This window comes from Salvelinus alpinus, chromosome 16, assembly GCF_045679555.1.
Source record: "Salvelinus alpinus chromosome 16, SLU_Salpinus.1, whole genome shotgun sequence".
NCBI lineage: Eukaryota > Metazoa > Chordata > Actinopteri > Salmoniformes > Salmonidae > Salvelinus > Salvelinus alpinus.
The window spans coordinates 7,263,042-7,284,135 of record NC_092101.1 but is presented as its reverse complement, the minus strand read 5'-3'; the positions used below and the strand labels follow the sequence as shown (position 1 = coordinate 7,284,135).

The following is a 21,094-nucleotide window of genomic DNA, read 5'->3' as shown; positions in this document are numbered from 1 at the left end:
CTTTTTCCACTTGGAATCGGCAGGTTTCGCTCGACCTGCCGATTCAGGTTTCGCTTATTCATGGTTTCCTCGCGTGTAAAGGTTGTGGAATTATGAGGGAATTAAGGCAAGGTCCGAATGCCGTTTATCTGTAGACACACCTCTGCCACACCTTCTTTTCGTGGAACTCCACCCCAAACAAATAGTGGGTGAAATAGCATGCTATGTTCATGCTTAAGTTCAACGTCAGAATACGCGAAAAGTGCATAAAAGGGAATAACGTTCCATTTACGTCCCCTTAACTCAAGTCGGAATCGGGCCTTTTGAAAGTAATGGAGGCGGGCGAAAAAGAAGTCATGAATTTATATACGATTCAGAGGGAAGAATGGAGAGGGTTGGCAATATCAGGTTTACTGCATGGGAAAGACTTGGTGAGGTAATTCTATGAGTTCATCGAAAGCTAGTGAGGTGTAAAATAGAGTGCGGTGATGGTCCAAACACACTCACAGCAAGCTTGTGTCTCCACCTAAGCCTGAAATGATATTCAGGGTTCACAATGGCAAGTGGAAACCCACATCCACCCACTGTATAGAGAACGGTGGTGAGCTAAATAGTTGCTTTGCATTACAATTGGCCATCTTTTGGCAATCTTTTCAAGGGCCAATTTAAAACTACCACCATGCTTTTCTTTCTTCAAAGCCTGATTGGTTGGTTGTGATCACCGAGTCTGAAGACGCCAAGTGGAGATTGAAACACTTCTGAAAGATGAAAGTAACACATTAAAGGAGTTCTACGCTCAAAAAGTATATTTTGGAAAATGCATCATCTAACTGTTTTTTGTTCTGTACTGAAAGTGCTCTATCTTGAAAATAGCTGACAACAATGTGTATGTTAGTTACCATTATTATTCATCCTAATTCTTTAATTTCCATGTTACCTCATGTTTACACAGATAATGACTACGCCTCTAGTCAGGGGCGTCATTTAGGGGGCAGAGAGGACCTGCGGTGCAAATGGGATGGGGGGTGAACCCTTCGTAATCTGGAGCATTTTGCATTTTGCAAATACCTGGGGTGTATTCATTAATGCACACTGTAGCAAAACGTTTTCCAGAGTTTTTATTGGGCAAATTCAAGGTGTTTCCATGCCTATTTAGTTCTGTTTGGTTTCTGTTGAATGCACCCCTGTAAAATCAGAGCCACAAACCTTATGTCTAATTTGGGTACATTGACACCATCAACCTCCACCCCAGCCACCATATTGGATCCCATCCCTAACGAGACACACTTCCACCCACTGGTTGCCCAACTTCACTTCCAGCTTCCTATCTCCTGTGCTCTGCTGAATAAGAGCAGTATGATAATGCACCTTAGCGTCACCCGGGATAAAAGACTTCATTGCAGGCACTGACATCTGAGAGAGAGGCAGAGAAAGTCTACCGACGTATCAGAAATTTCTAACTCTCAAAGAGAAAAGTCAAGTTGTTCTTTCCAGGATTTTCCTTCCGTTGTTCTGAAGGTAATTCCTTGGTGGCATCTCCTTCCTGGATGTCCTTTTAACTGCTTCCTGTCTACGTGACCTTAACTTCCAGAGGTCATGTCGCCTCTGACTCACCCTCAGGTTTAGCTTTGGTTGTGCCGAGGAGGTCTAACTGTTGGAGGACCGTTGCAAAGCGAGTTTCTCTTCTACACTTAGGCTCGTACCAACTCACAAAGACAATTTAGAGAAGTCAATTGGTTGAAAAAGAAGCAAACAGTCCCACACATCCTCAGTTTTCTCGCTTTCCAGAAAGCTACCCATCCTCAGTCTATCTCCACCAAATCCCTGATGAACAAACCAAGTTAGGGCTGCTCCGCAATGTGGGACATCAGCCTATAGCCCTGAAATCTTTGGAGAACACAGTCTCTTGATGTCAAATGTCCTGTGTGTGCCCACTACGAGAGCTCACCCATTTACTCTCCCTCTGCTGCTGAAATTTTAATCAATTTTCTTGTGATCTGAGTCCCAGCTACAACCCCATTCGTGTAGCAATTCTCTCTCTCTGCCATTGATTCCCAGAAACGTTCCACCACCACCTGATCTATCTCCCTCGCAGAGAAGGAAGCCATCTTTCCTAATCCATTGATTTCCTGTTCACAGCAAATTAACTGTTCGTGTTCTATATGAGGAGTCGGGGGAACGAGGAACTGTGGGTGGCGGGGTTGAATGTAATGCACAGCACGTTTTACATACCACACCAGGCAGGAAAAAATGGGCACCGTTCACTTTCATTTCCATGTGAGACGATTGAACTGACCAAATCTTGAGAGGCAATAGATTTCTCTTTGCAGTCTGGTTAACATGTTTCCCTTCAAACGTTGCACCTGCTGCATACCCCTCTGGCATCTAGAATACATTTTATCTTTGGATGAACCTCAGGGTCACGATCGCTTGTTTTCATCTCTGCGGAGAGAGAGTGTATATTTAGAGAACTTGGCACAGAATAAAGGATGGAGGAGTTGCTCTCTGGCAAACCTTCTAAATGGCGACCAAGCTTTTTAAATTTAACTGACAAGGCAAGTCTGTAAAGAACAAATTATTATCTACAATGACAGCCTACCCCGGTCAAACCTGGGCTAGTTGTGTGCTGCCCTATGGGACTCCCAATCACAGCTGGATGTGATACAGCCTGGATTTGAACCAGGAACTATAGTGACACCTCTTGCTCTGAGATGCAGTGCCTTAGACCACTGCGCCACTCGGGAGCCAGAGTGGATTTGGTTGAAAGCATGTTATATCATGATTGTGTACTCCAATTACGTTGTACATAGATTGCATAGATACTGTTCTCATGATATCAACAGTTTCTGGCATGGATACATTATATTGTGACAGATGAATCCACCTCCATCCACTATTTCACAGTATTTACATAGCATTGAGATGTGATCAAATCTGTTTGCTGCTTATGATGCAAGACAGGCAGCATTTGACCACAGCTGTCTGGTCAAGCAGACCTGCTCTCTCCCGACACATGCTGACTGACCTCACCACGGGGTGAGCCAGACATGCTCACACAGCTATCTCTCTCCAACACACCCAGGCTGAACCAGCCGCCAATTACCTCCCGTGATTAGGATTCTGTGACGAACTCCGCTGCCACTTTCAATTGGCAGCTACATGGCAGCCGTGTAATAAAGTCTGCTGGATCAGTTGGGGGGGACGCAGGCACAGATCCGCGTGTGTCTGTGTGTGTACTCCTGTGTACACCTGTTCTTTACGTCAGCGTGCCTGGTTACAGCTTGCATATGGATAATATGGATATATGTGAGTATGAGTGTGTAAACCTGTTGCCATATGTCCCCAGGTATGTGTTGTGAAGCTTGAGGCCTAGAGATACTGATGATGAGGAAACCACAAGAGACAGAAAGAGATAGTGGAAAATACATAGAGACAGAGACGGAAAGAGATGGGCGGATACAAAAAGAGGACAGAGAGGGAGAATCTGAAACAAAGCTTACTTCACATAAACATCCAACACCGTGGTTAATGGACCTCTGAAGCACCTAGACTTTCCCTTCAAAACAACATGCAGATCCTCAGGGGTGTGTGTGTGTGTGTGTGTTTGTTTGTATGTGTGTGTGCATGCCTATGTGCGTGTCCGTGTCTACCTCTTGTGTGAGTGTGACAGGAAGAGGGTGTGTAAACTATTTTTCCATTCTAAATTCCCTGGGCTTTAGTGCTTATTATGTACCACCTCATGAGATTCACAAACAGAACAACAGCAAACCCATTTTCAATTACATATTGACATTTAATCAGTATGTTCACTTGTAGGGGATATACAGTAGGAGAGTATTTTCTGCCTGGGAGTAAATACCCAACCGTCTCTAGATATTATTGTCAACCTAGTTCTAGTGAGAGGCTGACATATCAGCATACTCCAGTCTCTCTATATCACCAGCTGCAAGGCAAAACACACACACACACACACACACACACAAACATACCACCAGCAGCAGTCTGTTTTCAGTCCCTAAAAAGAGCATGCCTACCCCTCTCACTTATCATCTAACCTAAGATCTTCACTGCGTGTGCAAAACATTAGGAAAACCTTCCTAATATTGAGTTGCACCCCCTTTTCAGAACAGCTTCAATTCATCGGGGCATGGACTCTTCAAAGGTGTCGAAAGCATTCCAGAGGGAAGCTGGTCTATGTTGACTCCAATGGTTTCCACAGTTCGAGTTGGATGGATGGTTTCCACAGTTCAAGTTGGATGGATGGTTTCCACAGTTCAAGTTGGATGGATGGTTTCCACAGTTCAAGTTGGATGGATGGTTTCCACAGTTCAAGTTGGATGGATGGTTTCCACAGTTCAAGTTGGATGGATAGTTTCCACAGTTCAAGTTGGATGGATGGTTTCCCCAGTTCAAGTTGGATGGATGGTTTCCAGTTCAAGTTGAATGGATGGTTTCCACAGTTCAAGTTGGATGGATGGTTTCCCCAGTTCAAGTTGGTTGGATGGTTTCCACAGTTCAAGTTGGATGGATGGTTTCCACAGTTCAAGTTGGATGGATGTCCTTTGGGGGGGTGGACCATTCTTGATACACACACTGATACAGACACTGTTGAGCATGAAAAACCCAGCAGCTTTGCAGTTCTTTGAAACACTCAAACCGGTGAGTCTGGCACCTACTACTTTTGTCTTGCCCACTCACCCTCCGAATGGCACACATACACAAACCATGTCTCAATTGTCTCAAGGCTTAAAAATACTTCTTTAACCTGTCTCCTTCTCTTCATCTACACTGATTGAAGTGGCGTATTATTGACATCAATAAAGAATCATAGCTTTTATCTGGTCAGTCTGTCATGGAAAGAGCAGGTGTTCCTAATGTTGTGGACACTCAGTGTACCCTGTTAGCACAAGACAAACTGTGAACAGCTGCTTGCTACAGCGCTAACTGACCTGTCTCATTGTGAGGCTAGAGCTACCGCTGACTGATGCTCCCCACTCTGTAGACACCGTATCTCTTTTCCTTCAGGGAATAGGTTTGGTTGTTATCGACATACTGCACACTTCAGGCTGTTGCTATACTGCACACTTTTACCAAATCTCAGTCCGTATACTTTATGTTTGTTGTATTTACTTTGGTTGGAATTGTGTTGAACACTACCCTGGGTATTCTCTCTCTAAAGTTCTTCTTACGACATGTTGTTTCTGGTTTCTGTAGGGTCTCATTAATTGGCTCATCATTGGGTGCTATTTTCGGCTCGCTGCCCTCGGGGTGGGCAAGGTAGCACGGAGATGTCAACCACTGATAGGAACGAAGGAAAGAAAGGTGAGGGAAACAGAGAGAGGTAGAGAGGGAGGAAAATCAGATGTCATGAAACATTAAGAAAGTAAAATACCTCAGTGAGAGTGGCTTCGGCCCAACAGTAATAAAATGAACAGGGCAGGGAGCTATCTAGTAGCTACACACAAGCAAGGTCTCACAGCGCCTCATCCTTTGGTTGTTTCTCCCTAGGAGAGGTGATGTTTTGCAGTAGTGACAGGACGGTGTTATTGTTGGAGGTGCTCTACCTCGCCAAGGTTATAGTCAAATGATATCACACCACTACGGTGAGAGGAACGAAGCTACAGTACCTGGGTGGTGGTGGTGGGAAAGAGGGCAAGCAAAGGTTGAGGTAAAATGGGTTGATGATGTCATTTGTTTTTTTCTTCTCTCCCTTTGGCATTCAAACACTAGCATACACTCACATTTTTTGAGGTGTACAGTGTGTAAAGCAGTTGTTCCCTAACTTACACATAGAAAACAAACCCGGTTGGCTTTGTTTCTTACCTGGTCCGAGTATTAATTCTACAAGCCACCATTTTGGATTTTTTTCTGTTTGTACTATTAATTATCTTGCAATAGAAAATGGATGGTTCCTAAATACACACCACCCATACTAATGTCCCCAGTAATCTAGTGTTTGCAATAATAATGAAGAGCGATTATTCTATTTGTTTGCTTATAAGCAGTTACACTTAGACCGTAGAGACCAAGCAAGTAGAAATCATCTTCTATTTTTCTAAGGAGCTTTGTAGCACCTTCGCCCACCTGAAATGTCATGTCAGGCTGTTGCTATAGGTATTCTCCTCACAGAACAGGAATGGTAGGTGGAGAGAAGAAATAGAAGGAAAGAGAGAAAGGGAGGAGAGAAAATAGACTCGTGGAATGGAATTATATTAAAACAGAGAGTTTTTGTCTGTCAGTGAGAGAAGGAGAGATAGAAAAAAAGTGGGATTATAATAAACAGCATGAGCCTTCAACTGTCAGCCTATCAAAAGTGTTGTGTCATAGAGCACTCATCTCTTAACCTAATGAGCCAGGTGCTTCTCAATGGCTTCTGCTTACACAACAGCAGCACTGTACCACAGCTGCTATTGGCCATTTGTCACCAGTACAGCACAGTACTTCTCCCCCACTCAACGCTAGCTAGAGCATAGCTCCCCTTCATCATTTCGAGTTGCTCCAATGTCTTTGCCCTTGTCACTTTTCTCTCCTAATCAAGCACACTCAAATCACCGAGGAAGCCAAGCCAAGCCAGTAAGAAAGCCATATTACAACCGATGTTGTGATATTTGCTCTGTTTGCTCCATAACCCATTTGTTCGTACGCCACCGTGACGTACAATAAGGCTGTGACAACAGAAAGACAGTCACATGGTGGCGGAATAAATTCAACTACACATGGGTTTGTTTCATCACAAACCTGGAGAGCAACATCAGTCAGGTGAAGTCCACAAAATAAATATTGCCTATAACAAAAACCATTATATCACCTGCTGCATGTTCAAGCAAGTTCATGTTTAACAGTTTACTAAACCGCGACTGATTTAGAACCACAGAGTTGCCGCAAGTCAGCACAAAGACAACAGGTCGCTATTCCAGCACCGTTTCACCTTAAACATTTAAACATCGTCAAATCAACAAGGCTATATGCTTCGTTTAATACACGGAAAACAAACTTAAAGATACCAAAAATAATTTGGTCCAATCAACGTTGCTAAATATCATGTGGCTGTGCATTCTACTGATTCTGTGTGCGTGCGTGGGCAAGTAAAACACTTTTTTTTTTACTCACCCTACTTGTAGACCAGTTGAACCCCAATGCCATCCTCCTCTCTTTCATGTTGGCAAAACGGACTATGTTGCTAGCTTGCTAAATCGGCCCATTCCAAAGCCATGGATGGAGATGGGGATTTGGACTTGTGGTTTATACCTAATTATCTGTACAGGCCAATGATTATGATCTAAGCATACATTTATCAGGATAAGGTAAGACCCAGATGCAGACCGTGTCAAAGAAACAATGTTTATTACAGCAACAGAGGCAAAGGTACAGGATGGCAGGCAGGCTCAGGGTCAGGGGTAGGCAGAGTGGTCAGGCTGGCAGGCTCAGGGGTAGGCAGAGTGGTCAGGCTGGCAGGCTCAGGGGTAGGCAGAGTGGTCAGGCTGGCAGGCTCAGGGGTAGGCAGAGTGGTCAGGCTGGCAGGCTCAGGGGTAGGCAGAGTGGTCAGGCTGGCAGGCTCAGGGGTAGGCAGAGTGGTCAGGCTGGCAGGCTCAGGGGTAGGCAGAGTGGTCAGGCTGGCAGGCTCAGGGGTAGGCAGAGTGGTCAGGCTCAGGCTCAGGGGTAGGCAGAGTGGTCAGGCTCAGGCTCAGGGGTAGGCAGAGTGGTCAGGCTGGCAGGCTCAGGGGTAGGCAGAGTGGTCAGGCTGGCAGGCTCAGGGGTAGGCAGAGTGGTCAGGCTGGCAGGCTCAGGGGTAGGCAGAGTGGTCAGGCTGGCAGGCTCAGGGGTAGGCAGAGTGGTCAGGCTGGCAGGCTCAGGGGTAGGCAGAGTGGTCAGGCTCAGGCTCAGGGGTAGGCAGAGTGGTCAGGCTGGCAGGCTCAGGGTCAGGACAGGCAAGGGTCAAAAACCAGGAGGACGAGAAAAAGAGAGGCTGGGAAAAGACAGGAGCTGACAGGACAAATGCTGGAAAGCTTGACAAACAAGACGAACTGGCAACAGACAAACAGAATAGACAGGTATAAATACACAGGGGATAATGGGGAAGGTTGGGCGACACCTGGAGGGGGGTGGAGACAGTCACAAAGACAGGTGAAACAGATCAGGGTGTGACAAAATGAATATGTTGTGCCACTGGCCTGAGACAATTTAAGTAAAAAATGTAGCCTAGTAGGCTCACGTTAGCTAGCTAGCTGGTTCTGTGGTTCATTGTTGCCAATGTGAGGAAATTAGGCCAGCAAGCGTTTCAGCTAGGTAGCCTACGACAACAAAAACTAAAAGTGTACTGCATGACAGAGCTCAGGACATCAACACAAGCAGAAGCAGACACATTGTTCTGAAAATTATGTTTTGCTTAAGAAGTGATTTGATTGGTCTGAAGCTAAATCCAAACTGGCCTATCTTGGGTGGCATTTTGCTGCACCAGGGCAACCCACAGTTGAGCTCAGCTTAATGCTGATTGGCTAATTATTTTATCATTTTTTTATCAAGGGATGCCAAATGCTTGCTGGCATCAATCAATCAAATGCTAAGGTAACAACATGTTTTACTCTTTTGGTCCAGACAGCATCAGATACATGGGCTACACATACTGAGAATGAGGGTGCTGTTTCCCTCATTCGGATGATATCACCGGTGAGATTCAGCCACTTGCAAATTAACAGAAAATGATGAGAACACAGAGAGACAAAAGATACATTTTTACATTTTTAATTTATGTATTGGTCAAATGAATGCAGGCCACTGGACTATATTTACCCAAAACACAATGTGATTCAGACACCATTCTGTGTGTCTTGATGGTGTTGATTTGTTGTGAGTGGCTCATTAATTCACATGTAATTGTCTAGCTTTAAGTAGCATGATGAAAGACGCGATGCTTGCGGATTTCCTTTGAGATCTTCGAATGATGGTTAACTGCGGGTTATGAAAACAACCGTTATCATCGCAGTGCAATCGCCACAGCTAATGCGATCAGTCAGTGATCTTACCCAAAGAGCCTGTCTGTTAATTCTTTAATATAATGACTCTATGGCAACTGTCCCAAGTGGCACTGTATTCCCTACATAGTGCATTACTTTTGACCAGGGCCTATAGCGCTCTGGTCAAAAGTAATGCACTATAAAGGGAATAGGGTCATTCAGTTGCTTCTGTTAACCCTTTGAAACAAAGATGATGAAATATTGATGATTCCGCTGCTTCTGCCCAATGGGAATCTTGGGTAGTCAAATTAAATCTCCAAATGGATCTAGAATCCCACATTCATTTCTCCCCATCTGAGAATCCTTCGTTGTTTCCGTAATCTGTTTCACATCAAATCATCAAAGGAGCTGTTTGCACGACAGAGCCATAAAGATGATGGATATTTCTCTTGAAACCGGTTGAAAGTACGTTTGGTCTCATTACATCTTCTGTCATTCACTGGCCAATTATTATTCAGTAATGCATCGATTTCCTGTGTGTGTGTTTCAATGTATTATTTTTGGACGGTGTGAATGATGATAGTGTAGTAGCTAATTCCTCTGAAGTAGGGATATTTATTTTGATTCTGAAGTCTCGTGCCATCTAATGAGATTTCATTGTACAGCTTAATTAATGGTGTACCTTTGATTGTAACTGTAGTCGATTAAATAGATCAGTGAGTGGTGAGGAATGACAATTTACACATCATTGGATTGACTTCCTTCATCCATCACCAATCTCACAAACTAATTTGTACAGTAGCCACTTTTTTTGTTAGGAGTCATTATAAAATGCTTCATTGTTGTAGTCGGGAAGTGAATTGAAATATATGGATTGATGTAAAGATAACCATGCCCCACTACCTTTGTCAAAAATATCCTTATTATTGCATCTGTCATTCATGAGAACGCCAACCCTTATTGTGTGCTTATGAAACGTGGTAATGTGATTCAGAACCATACTCGTGATGACTGACTTTGTCTGAGACCTAAGGTCAGAGGGCTACTACAGTCTTGTGGTGCACAGGAAAGCCCAGTTGGTTGCACTAACACCCTGTGGCCTCCAGCACTGCACATAAACATGACAGTCTGGCTAGATAGGACATTTGATGGCTGTCTCATCTGAGCGACTCCATATTAAAGCTGTGCTAACATCCCAATCAAAAGCATGTAACATCTAGTTAAGGCGATATAACACTTATGGCCAATCAGTGCTCGTCCAGGTCTCCCTGCCTTATGTCACCCCTGATTGACCGCTCTGCACTGCCATTCACTGAGAGGTGAAACATTCCTTCCCTCCACTAATTAAAGCTCTCATCTGTCCATGGCCCCCCTGATTGACACTGGCTACTTCCCACACACAGCTAGTTGTGTAACGTGAAAGAGGGAGGGAAGGAGGGATGGAGAGCAAGATGGAGAGAGGGGTCAGGGCAAGGTTAGAAGCCAGAAATAGAAGGGTGCGTCTGGAGGGCGGGAGGGAAAGGCGAGGAAATGGTAGGAGGGTGCTGGTCTTCTAGGCTGAGCCCCAGCCTCATCAGTGGGCAGATGAGATGGTCACGCCTCTATAGCTCTGATGGTGAGAGAGCATTGCAGTAGGCTTATAATGAAGGCTCATACCACTTCAGTCTTAACCTCACACTTCTCACTCTCATAATGGAGAGTAGTGCAATATAAAAGGGATTGTTGGGAAAGGGAATGCACTGGAGTGTCCAACTTGATGACAAGGTAAACAATGGGCCACATGTCATTCCAAGCCTAAATAGTATGCCTCAACCCATTTTCTCTGCAAAATGCTCTCATGGTCAACAGAGCTAATTATGGACGGTTAGATATCAGACAAACAGCAGCGATACACACAATTGTATTTCTATTGTTTTGTAACTAATTACAGAATACACTTCACTGATAAACTTCTTTACAAGAATTAGTCAAGCCTGAGTCACTTTAGAAAAGTAATAACACATAATAATAAATTCACAATGAGTAATGATAACTTGGCTATATACACGGGGTACCAGTACCGAGTCGATGTGCAGGGGTACGAGGTAATTGAGGTAGATATGTGCATATATCTAGGAATAAAATGATTTATTTTAACTATTTAACTAACTATTTAGCAGTCTTGGGGGTAGAAGCTTTTCAGGGTCCTATTAGTTCCAGACTTGGATTGATACCAAGCAGAGAGTACAGTCTATGACTTGTGTGGCTGAGGTTTTTGACCATTTTCGGGCCTTTCTTTGACACTGCCTGGTGTAGAGGTCCTGGATGGCAGGGAGCTCAGACCCAGTGATGTACTGGGCCGTACGCATCACCCTCTGTAGCGCCTTGAGGTCGGATGTCAAGCAGTTGCCATGTCAAGCGGCGATGCAGCCAGTCATAGGGCCCATGCCAAATCTTTTCAGTCTCACGAGGGGGAAGAGGCGTTGTCGTGCCCTCTTCACGACTGTGTTGGTGTGTGTGGACCATGATAGATCCTTTGTGATGTGGACGCTGAGGAACTTGAAGCTCTCGACCCGCTCCACTACAGCCCCGTCGATGTGAATGGGGGCCGTGCTCGGCTCTCCATTTGCTGTAGTCCACGATCAGCTCGTTTGTCTTGCTGACGTTGAGGGAGAGGTTGTTGTCGTGGCACCACACGGCCAGGTCTCTGACCTCCTCCCTATAGGCTGTCTCATCGTCGTCGGTAATCAGGCCTACCTAGGAAGTCCAGGATCCAGTTGCAGAGGGAGGTGTTCAGTCATGTTAGACATAGGGGAATGTACATGAAAACAGCGTATTGATCAGACATTTATTTGTATATTTTACAACAGGCCAGCATAGCCAAAATATTGATCAACGTGAACACTCATGAGAAATAAAAGGTGAGAAATAATGGTGAGAAATAATTTGACATAAAAAAATATTAGAGCCATAAGCCCAATATAGACCCAGGACCCATTGATTCGTACAATTTGTAACAATAATCCCCCGTCCGAATGCTTGAATAAAATAATACAACGTAACGAAATGTGATATCAGATCACGTGAAAGTGAATTAGTTAGGCTTTAAGAACTGCAACCAACTACAGAGATTGATGGGGAGGGGAGCGGGAAAGGTGGGGGGACCCATGTACCCTGCTTCAAATCAAGCAGGCTTCAGTCACCCCCAAGATTGAAGTGGAAGACAAATCCAGCTATGGCGTCTTCCTTGTCAGGCGTCTCACACTGGGCAGACAGGGGTCCAGGGATGGACAGCTCACGTAGCTTCCCCACATACGGATCTCAGTCCAGGGTGACCTCGTTGTAGAGGATATCCAGGAGCCAGTCTACGAAGCCTGTAATCTTTTTGAAAAGATAAATGTTTTGAATGGGTAGTGAATTGAATTTCCCTTTGTTTACTGTTCTGAGGTATGATGCTACCAACAAGTTGATTTTGATGGTGTTTTTGATGCACTCAATTTGAAATATGCCATTTTTGGTCATGCACTTTTTTTGTGAAACTTTTCAATGTTTGTATTTGGAAAGTGTGCCTGAAATGCTCAATTGATGCAGATTTTAAATGAATAGCTATGACTTACAGTATGTTGGCTCTGTGTTCACAGGCTTCACAGCATACCACTCCCTTCTTTGCCTTGGGAAAGCTGTATCACACCATTCCTGCTGCGGTGGTTGTCTGGGAAAATGTGCAGTAGATGTTGAATTTTCGAAAAATGTATATCATTACAGCTTGATGATAGTGGAAAGACAAAAGGATATGGTACATTGGGGCTAATCATAATTAGCCCCAATGACACAAGCTACATCAACTGTAAGAAAAATACCCACACAATGAAATGGCAAAATGTGATTTTCAGAGGTAAATTACAAATACTATACACACACCGCAACTCCTTTTGTGGACAACATTCCTTTTTGCCTGCTGTGTGCGAGCAGTTCTAATACTCAATGGGGATGGAAGAACAGTGACTATCAGGTAAGTGTGTTTACAGGTGTGTTCACAAGTCAAAGCAGCCACAGTGACATTTGCATGTATGTAACGTCAGCCCACGATCCCCCAAAATGTTGGATACCGTTTCAGACTCATCAAGCTCTGAAAGTTGCATTATGGTCAGCGCTTGTACGATCCACTGTCGATGACGGTACAGCATCCGTCTTCAGGATTAGCTTCCTGGCAAGACCCATCGAATGTTCTCCCCAATTGATTAATCAACTTCACTCGAAATGCGCACTGCACATGCGTGACATTATTCAAATTTTCAGCGCATCCTGTCCTCCCAAAATCAAATCAAATTGATTTTATTGGTCGCATACACATATCTGGCAGATGTTATTGCGTGTGTAGCGAAATGCTTGAGTAGCGAAATGAAAAGCAGCCATTGCTGTCGGATGCCTTCATTCTTCTGAAAATTTTACACTATGGCATCCAGTCAAAACATAGTGTGCTTTTGCTGGCATGCTGGTAAGTAGCTTGCTAGCTAACAGTCACACCACAAATGAAAGGTTACCCAGTACATTTGGTTGTACGTTCTGCTACTAGTAGCTAGCTTATGGTTGGAAAACAAAGAAAGGCATACGCGCACATGCATCCGAGACTCAGGAGTAGACGTAACATAGTAAATGTAAATCCGGGACACTGTATTAATTTGTGGATGTCCATCATCCATTTCGTATGATATGTTACGAATTTGCAAAACTCATGATGCTGTATGTTACAAATTCCAATTTGTTGTGGTTAGCGTTAGCTAGGTGGTTAGGTGGCTAACGCTGGTGGTTTTTTACCCAATTAATTACTGGGAGGTTATATATATGGAGGTTGTGACTCTCTTGGGTCCTCAGATCCTCAAAAGGTTATACAGCTGCACCATCGAGAGCATCCTGACTGGTTGCATCACTGCCTGGTATGGCAACTGCTCGGCCTCCAACCGCAAGGCACTACAGAGGGTAGTGCGTACGGCCCAGTACATCACCAGGGCAAAGCTTTCTGCCATCCAGGACTTCTATACCAGACGGTGTCAGAGGAAGGCCCTAAAAATTGTCAAAGAATCCAGCCACCCTAGTTCATAGAGTGTTCTCTCTGCTACCGCATGGCAAGCGGTACCAGAGCGCCAAGTTTAGGTCCAAGAGGCTTCTAAACAGCTTCTACCCCCAAGCCATAAGACTCCTGAACATCTAATCAAATGGCTACCCAGACTATTTGCACCCCCTCTATTTTACACCACTGCTACTCTCTGTTGTCATCTATGCATAGTCACTTTAAAAACTCTACCTACATGTACATATTACTTCAACTAACCGGTGCCCCCACGCATTGACTCTGTACCGGTACCCCCCTGTATATAGTCTCGCTATTGTTATTTTACTGCTGCTCTTTAGTTACTTGTTACTTTTATTTCTTATTCTTATCCAAGTTTGTTTTCACTGTATTGCTGGTTACGTGCTCGTAAGTAAGCATTTCCCTGTCAGGTCAACAGCTGTTGTATTTGGCGCATGTGACTAATAAAATTTCATTTGATTTGATCTTTGTTTTTATAGGTGGCTAATGCTAACATTAGCTAGGTGGCTAACGTTAGCTAAGTTAGGGGTTAGGGGTGAAGGTTAAGGTTAGAAGTTAGGTTAAAGGGTTAGGGTTAGGGGAAGGGTTAGTTAACATGCTAAGTAGTTGCAAGGTAGCTAATAATGTGTAAGTAGTTGCTAGACGTTAGCGTTATACATCCGCCCATCCACCCGACCAAACACCCTACAGTACATTCGTTTTTGCCTTAAGTAACCTTCTGTCTTATGTAACATACCAAATGTAACACATCGTACTAATTTGTGTACCGGATTTACTTTTACTATGTTACGTCTAGTCTCTGAGACCAGGCTGGCACATTTAATGATGGTTTATTTATTTTTTTATACACGCTACATGAACAAAAGTATGTGGAGACCCGCTTATTGAACATCTCATTCCAAAATCATGGGCAGTAAAATGGAGTTGGTCCCTCTTTTGCTGCTATAACAGTCTCCACTCTTCTGGGAAGGCTTTCCACCAGATGTTGGAACACTGCTGCTGGGCCCTGCTTCCATTCGGCAAAAAGAGAATTAGTGAGTTCGGGCACTGATGTTGGGCGATTAGGCCTGGCTCGCAGTCTGCTTTCCAATACATCCCAAAGGTGTTCGATGGGGTTGAGATCAGGGCTCTGTGCAGGCCAGTCAAGTTTTTCCACAGCGATGTCGACAAACCTTTTCTGTATGTACCTCGCTTTCTGCACGGGGGAATTGTCATACTGAAACAGAAAAGAGCCTTCCCCAAACTGTTGCCACAAAGTTGGAAGCACAGAATTGTCTAGAATGTCATTGTATACTGTAGCATTAAGATTTCCCTTCACTGGAACTAAGGGGCCCGAACCATGAAAAACAGCCCCAGACCATTATTCCTCCTCCACTAAACGTTACATTTGGCACTATGCATTGGGACAGGTAGCGTGTTCCTGGCACCCGCCAAACACAGATTTGTCCGTCATGAATCGCGATTTATCAATCCAGAGAACAGCACTTACAGTTGACCGGTGCAGCTCTAGCAGAATTATATATATATACAAAAGCATGTGGACACCTCTTCAAAATAGTGGATTTGGCTATTTCAGCCACACCGGTTGCTGACAGATGTATACAATCGAGCACACAACCATCCAATCTCCATAGACAAACATTGGTAGAATGACTTTCAACGTGGCACCGTCATAGGATGCCACCTTTCTAACAAGTCAGCTTGTAAAGTTTCTGCCCTGCTATATATATATATATATATATATATAGATATACACTGCTCAAAAAAATAAAGGGAACACTTAACTCCAAGTCAATCACACTTCTGTGAAATCAAACTGTCCACTTAGGAAGCAACACTGATTGACAATATATTTCACATGCTGTTGTGCAAATGGAATAGACAAAAGGTGGAAATTATAGGCAATTAGCAAGACACCCCCAATAAAGGAGTGGTTCTGCAGGTGGTGACCACAGACCACTTCTCAGTTCCTATGCTTCCTGGCTGATGTTTTGGTCACTTTTGAATGCTGGCGGTGCTTTCACTCTAGTGGTAGCATGAGACGGAGTCTACAACCCACACAAGTGGCTCAGGTAGTGCAGCTCATCCAGGATGGCACATCAATGCGAGCTGTGGCAAGAAGGTTTGCTGTGTCTGTCAGCGTAGTGTCCAGAGCATGGAGGTGCTACCAGGAGACAGGCCAGTACATCAGGAGACGTGGAGAAGGCCATAGGAGGGCAACAAACCAGCAGCAGGACCGCTACCTCCGCCTTTGTGCAAGGAGGAGCACTGCCAGAGCCCTGCAAAATGACCTCCAGCAGGCCTGAAAGGTACTGTATAGATATTTGCTTTATTCTTTTTTTTACTCCTAATACAAATGTATACACCCAAACAACTGACAGATGCCCACAAACAACTACTACGTCTAATTTGCCAAGACTCGCATGCTCAAACCCCCATTCCTACTGCCAGCATTATTATTCGTCACTTGGCCTTAAATTGTACCAATTTGTTTTTCTCAGTCGCTCATGCTATTTCAATATCTAAATAATAAATAATTAGATTTTTCCTTTGTGTTAATGATGGTGGATTGATTTCTAAGCATTTAGTGTACGTTTTTTCAAGATGAGTGATGAGAAGAGAATCGCCACGTCTTGAAATATGCAGACAGACTGATTGAAAGTGCATTTACATTGTAATACGTCTGACAGCCAACTTTCTAGCGTCGTCCATAACTTTTGGAGTTATTGAGTCATTATTAATTTTACACTAAGGGATTACTTTGCCATTATGCTGTAGAATTTGTGAATTTTTGTCTCATGTATAATACATTCTATAGAGCTACATTATTTTATACTGGATTAAGCGTACATTTTCGTTCATTATAATTTTGTTAGTTATGCTCCAACTTTCCCTCCATCTTGTGTCAACATCAGTTATTTTTAAGTCTTCGTTGCAATTCTTGCTAGGAGATTGTCAGTTGGATATGCTCTCTACAAGGTTTTGTGTGTCTTCCCTATCATATGAACATACTTTTCTGACTGAAGTAAGATTCCCTCAAGGTTGCTCTGATGACCCAAAATATCTCAAATCGACATGTTGTGATATGTAACTTTTAAGTAGTATGTATTTGAAACTATCTACATTGGTCAGTCCAAAATTACTTTTGAATTCTGTCATGGAACTAAAATGTATTTCCTGCTACCAAGTCATTTACGGTTTCAATGCCTTTAGTTTTCCATGTGGACCAATTTATCTGTGAATTCTGAAAAGCTATCCAAAGGATTGTTGAATGACGTTGTGTGTTTACGGAGTGATATTGGTTCTTGTAGAATACGTTTCATTTTCGAGGATGGTTTTAAGGGAGTACATATTTCAATTAGTTAAGGTGATAAGACGCTAGCATTGTATTATATTTCCTGCTTTATGTGATGTTGCAGAAAGCCGGACGTAAATCCTTGGTAATGCTTGCCTCCTGAATCCAAGTTTTTGACCCGGTGGAAGGGGACCAGTGACTTCATGATAAAACTTAATTAATGTACCAGCTAGTCATTTTTCAAACTTGGGTCACACTAATTTGAACTGGTTTCATCCAAATATCATCCAATTGGATGAAAAACATAATTTTCACTGTGCAGGACATTTAAATTTAGAGTTCACATGTTAACCTTTTGTCATGTGAGGAAAATAACATGTCTTCACCTCACATGTGAATTGCAGTTTCACAATTGGCCCAGCGTCGTCCGGGTTAGGGGACGGTTTGGCCGGCAGGGATTTTCGTTGTCCCATCGCGCACTAGCAACTCCTGTGGCGGACCGAGCGTTTCGGTTGTGTTTCGGAGGACCTTCGCCTCTTCCGAGTCCGTATGGGAGTTGCAGTGATGGGACAAGACTGTAAACAACCAATTGAGGAGAAAAAGGGGTAAAAAAAAATTGCTACATTTATTAAATAAAAAAAATCCACATGTAAATATTCCACTTTCACATGTGGAATTGCAAGTTCACATTTGAAATACCTTCACGTATTCTGGTGGTGTCCATTTTTACTCATGTTACTCATGTGCCATCTTTGCTGTTGATGGTTACATTTGGTTACGTTTTCTAAATATAGAGATACATGTTTAATCAATCAGTCAAATGCATTTATAAAGCCCTTTTGACGTCAGCAGATGTCACAAAGTGCTATACAGAAACTCAGCCTAAAACCCCTAACAGCAAGCAATGCGCGCAATGTTTAACTTAACTGTGTTGAATTTTCTAGTAATTTTTATGTACAGTATGATTTAATTGTTTTTACCGAATGAAAAACTAGTGAGATTATTTACATTTACATGAATGTAGCCAAGCTAAGTAGCTAACTCACTTTTGTATGAGTGTATTTACAGGTGTACATATAAACCACACACATTTTTAAATATATATTTTAGGTAACTTTTTATATTCACTAGCTAGCTATTTTTAGCCTCTTGTTATTGTTAGCTTTCCATTGGTTTTTGTTACATTTAATACATAGGCCTAAATGGTATTTTAATGTATTTAAAAATGTGTGAATACGTTTGCTACTGTAATGAATGTAAACAGTTACTTTTACAGAAAGAGATGATTTTGAATTAATCAGTTAACTTAAGTTAACATTTTGTGATTTTAGTGCACAGTTTATTTTATCTTGATTAATCGCATGATCTAAAAGGATTTAAACTCGACTGAAAACATATAAAATACATAATTTATACAGCGAAAAACAACAATGTGAAATTGTTGACATTGAGGTTAAAGTGTGCTTTATCAATTTGCCTTATTTTGCTAAACATTTGGACAAAATCTAAACTTCAATATTATTGAATGCTAATGTTTTTTATTTTAAAAAAAGTATTAAATTACGTCTCAATTTGAGCAAATTCTAAATTTGATTAATCACAGCAAATCCTGCGATTAACTTGATTAAATTTTTAAGCATTTGATAGCCTTTTTTTCAGGTTCAGGGAAGAAAAAAATGTATGATTACTTTATTCTAGCCCTTATAACTATTTTATACCATCTATATTTTTCAGGAGTATGCACTTTTCCTTTAAGCCGCGCTAGCTTCATGATCATGAGGGGAGGTAGCTTTCAAATCCTCCCTCACGCATTGGCCTGTTTTATGCCACCTTTTCTTCCATCTAATCCCGGGAAAGGAGGCTGCGGATGCTACTGGACAGCACCGCTAGCAAGGCGTGCGCAACGCCATGACTTCATCACGTTATGTGGAGGAAAAGGAAGGGAGGGGGTGAAAAGAGCGCACGGGATGGGAAGAGAAAGGATGAGGACAGCTGCGAGTAGAGGGGTGGGTGAAAATGGAGGGGGGCGAGAGAGGAGAAGTAGGGGGGCGCTATGACATCACCCTCCAGCCAAACGCATAGAGCTGTGGTTTATCCAAGCGCGGTTGAGGGTACAGTCCTGCGATTCCACATGCGTCCGAGCAACCTGCGCTATCAGGGGGATTTTAAACACTACTCACCGCTAGAACCTGAACCGATTCTCTGGATCTGCCGCAGGACGCTCGCATACGGGATTATTGTTTATTTGTTTATTTGAACAAAATGTGTGTGTTTTTTGTATATGCACAATAAGAAAGAGAGGAACTCCATCATTGATAACGGTAGGAACAGTTGTCTTTTTTTCTTCTAACGGAGTTGTATCCGCATGCTTGGAGGTGCTTCTTGAAAGGAGAAAATATTTCAGCTATTTCAACTGGTTCTCCACTGTGGAATGCGTGACGGGCAGTCTGCGCCCGATAGTGCCTGTCTGTGTACATACGTGTAAATGCTGATTGAGTAGCCTGGGAGGGGGATGCAGGCTGGTAGTGGTACCCAAAAAACAGCTCTCAAGAATACGGCAAGAAGCATACCAGTGCCGCGGAACTCGGCGGGGTAGAGCTGACGCTGATAGGCTACAGCAAAGGTTAGGCGATGCTCTAGCCCTACTCCGTAGCCAAAATGTGCCGGGTGCCTTCCTCTCCTATTCTTGTACATAGTGTCAGTACTGGTGGCGGCAAACGTTATAGCCGTATCCGTAGCTGTTATAAAGAATACAGCGTTGGCTATGTGACCCTCGTTTTGACGGCATTTTGGTCATTAGAAGTTTATTCATGTTTATCTTATGTAAACCACACCAGGAGGAATTTGCAATATCCTAACTGGGGTGAAACTGGGCATGCATTTCACGCAACCATTTGTTACATTATAAAGCCTGTAAGCTTCGGAGGTGGCTAGTCTTAATAATGCATTTCTGAATCATCTTCAATGGGAGGGAGGGGGTGAATGCTGCGGCAGGTAGAGGCGGCAGGTAGTCTAGTGGTTCGATTCCCCGAGCCGACTAGGTGAAAAATCTGTCGATGTGTCCTTGAACAAGGAACTTAACGCTAATTGCTCCTGTAAGTCGCTCTGCATAAGAGCGTCTGCTAAATGACTAACATGTAAAATGAATGCTCACTGTGGCAGGTGCATATCTCTACCGGTTAATGAAGCCAACCATGAGATGCGAATGCGTTCCAGTTGACTTCACTGATATGCGTGTAGCCTATTGATAACACATTGTACACTCGTATTGATCATAAATGGCACGGTACCTGGTACGTTTCGAGAGTTCAATGGCATCAGACAAGTAACGTCAATTTGATCTATTGTCGGGGTAGCCTAATGCAGATTTTGAACATGCATTGCCATTTGTCTGTGTCGTCGGGAATCTGACTCTGATCCATGTTTGCGCATTCAATAGCGGGGTTCTTTTTCTTGCCAATTATTTGTTTTTTTAGTTGTGGTGCGTTTTTTCAAGGTGCGCTCCCAAACCTATTCATCGAAAGGTGGAGTCGGGAGCAGTGTGATGTCTGGTGATTGTCTGAGTTTTAGAGTGCAGGTGACACCCTTGTTTAATGTCATTATCCCATTTCGACCGCCATGACTGCTGGAGAGATTTTACTTGTAGAGGGACTGTTAAGCTACTCTCTCTTTTAGGTTGCATTCTTTTTTGCTTTTTATGTATACTCTACATAATTACTTATTTAGCCTTTTGTAATGACGTTTAGGATTATATTTGTTAGTTCTCTATATGGAGATTAGCCGAAACATTATTTG

The 21,094-nt window shown here is 43.2% G+C and overlaps 1 protein-coding gene and 1 long non-coding RNA gene across 13 annotated transcripts in view; one reads left to right on the top strand and one right to left on the bottom strand.

Annotated features, from left to right (window-relative positions):
• Positions 1 to 11,746: 11,746 nt before the first annotated feature.
• LOC139541762 (uncharacterized) lies at positions 11,747 to 13,230 on the bottom strand. 2 transcript variants are annotated; one of them, XR_011668398.1, is made up of 4 exons: positions 13,022 to 13,131; positions 12,834 to 12,886; positions 12,530 to 12,624; positions 11,747 to 12,293 (listed from the first exon to the last, which is right to left on the bottom strand). It is a non-coding gene; the product is annotated as an uncharacterized lncRNA (long non-coding RNA). The 2 variants fall into 2 exon arrangements; XR_011668397.1 differs by lacking the exon at positions 12,834 to 12,886 and having other exon boundaries at positions 13,022 to 13,230.
• A 6,160-nt stretch (positions 13,231 to 19,390) lies between these two features.
• Positions 19,391 to 21,094, top strand: part of LOC139540708 (receptor-type tyrosine-protein phosphatase S-like) — a 271,577-nt gene continuing 269,873 nt past the window's right edge. For 5 of the 11 annotated variants that reach the window (XM_071344598.1, XM_071344590.1, XM_071344589.1 and 2 more), the window contains exon 1: positions 19,391 to 19,620. In XM_071344598.1, coding sequence (XP_071200699.1) covers positions 19,581 to 19,620 — 40 coding nt within the window. In that variant the 5' untranslated portion in view covers positions 19,391 to 19,580. The remainder of the gene's footprint in view (positions 19,621 to 21,094) is intronic. The other 6 variants (XM_071344597.1, XM_071344592.1, XM_071344591.1 and 3 more) reach the window with 3 other exon arrangements.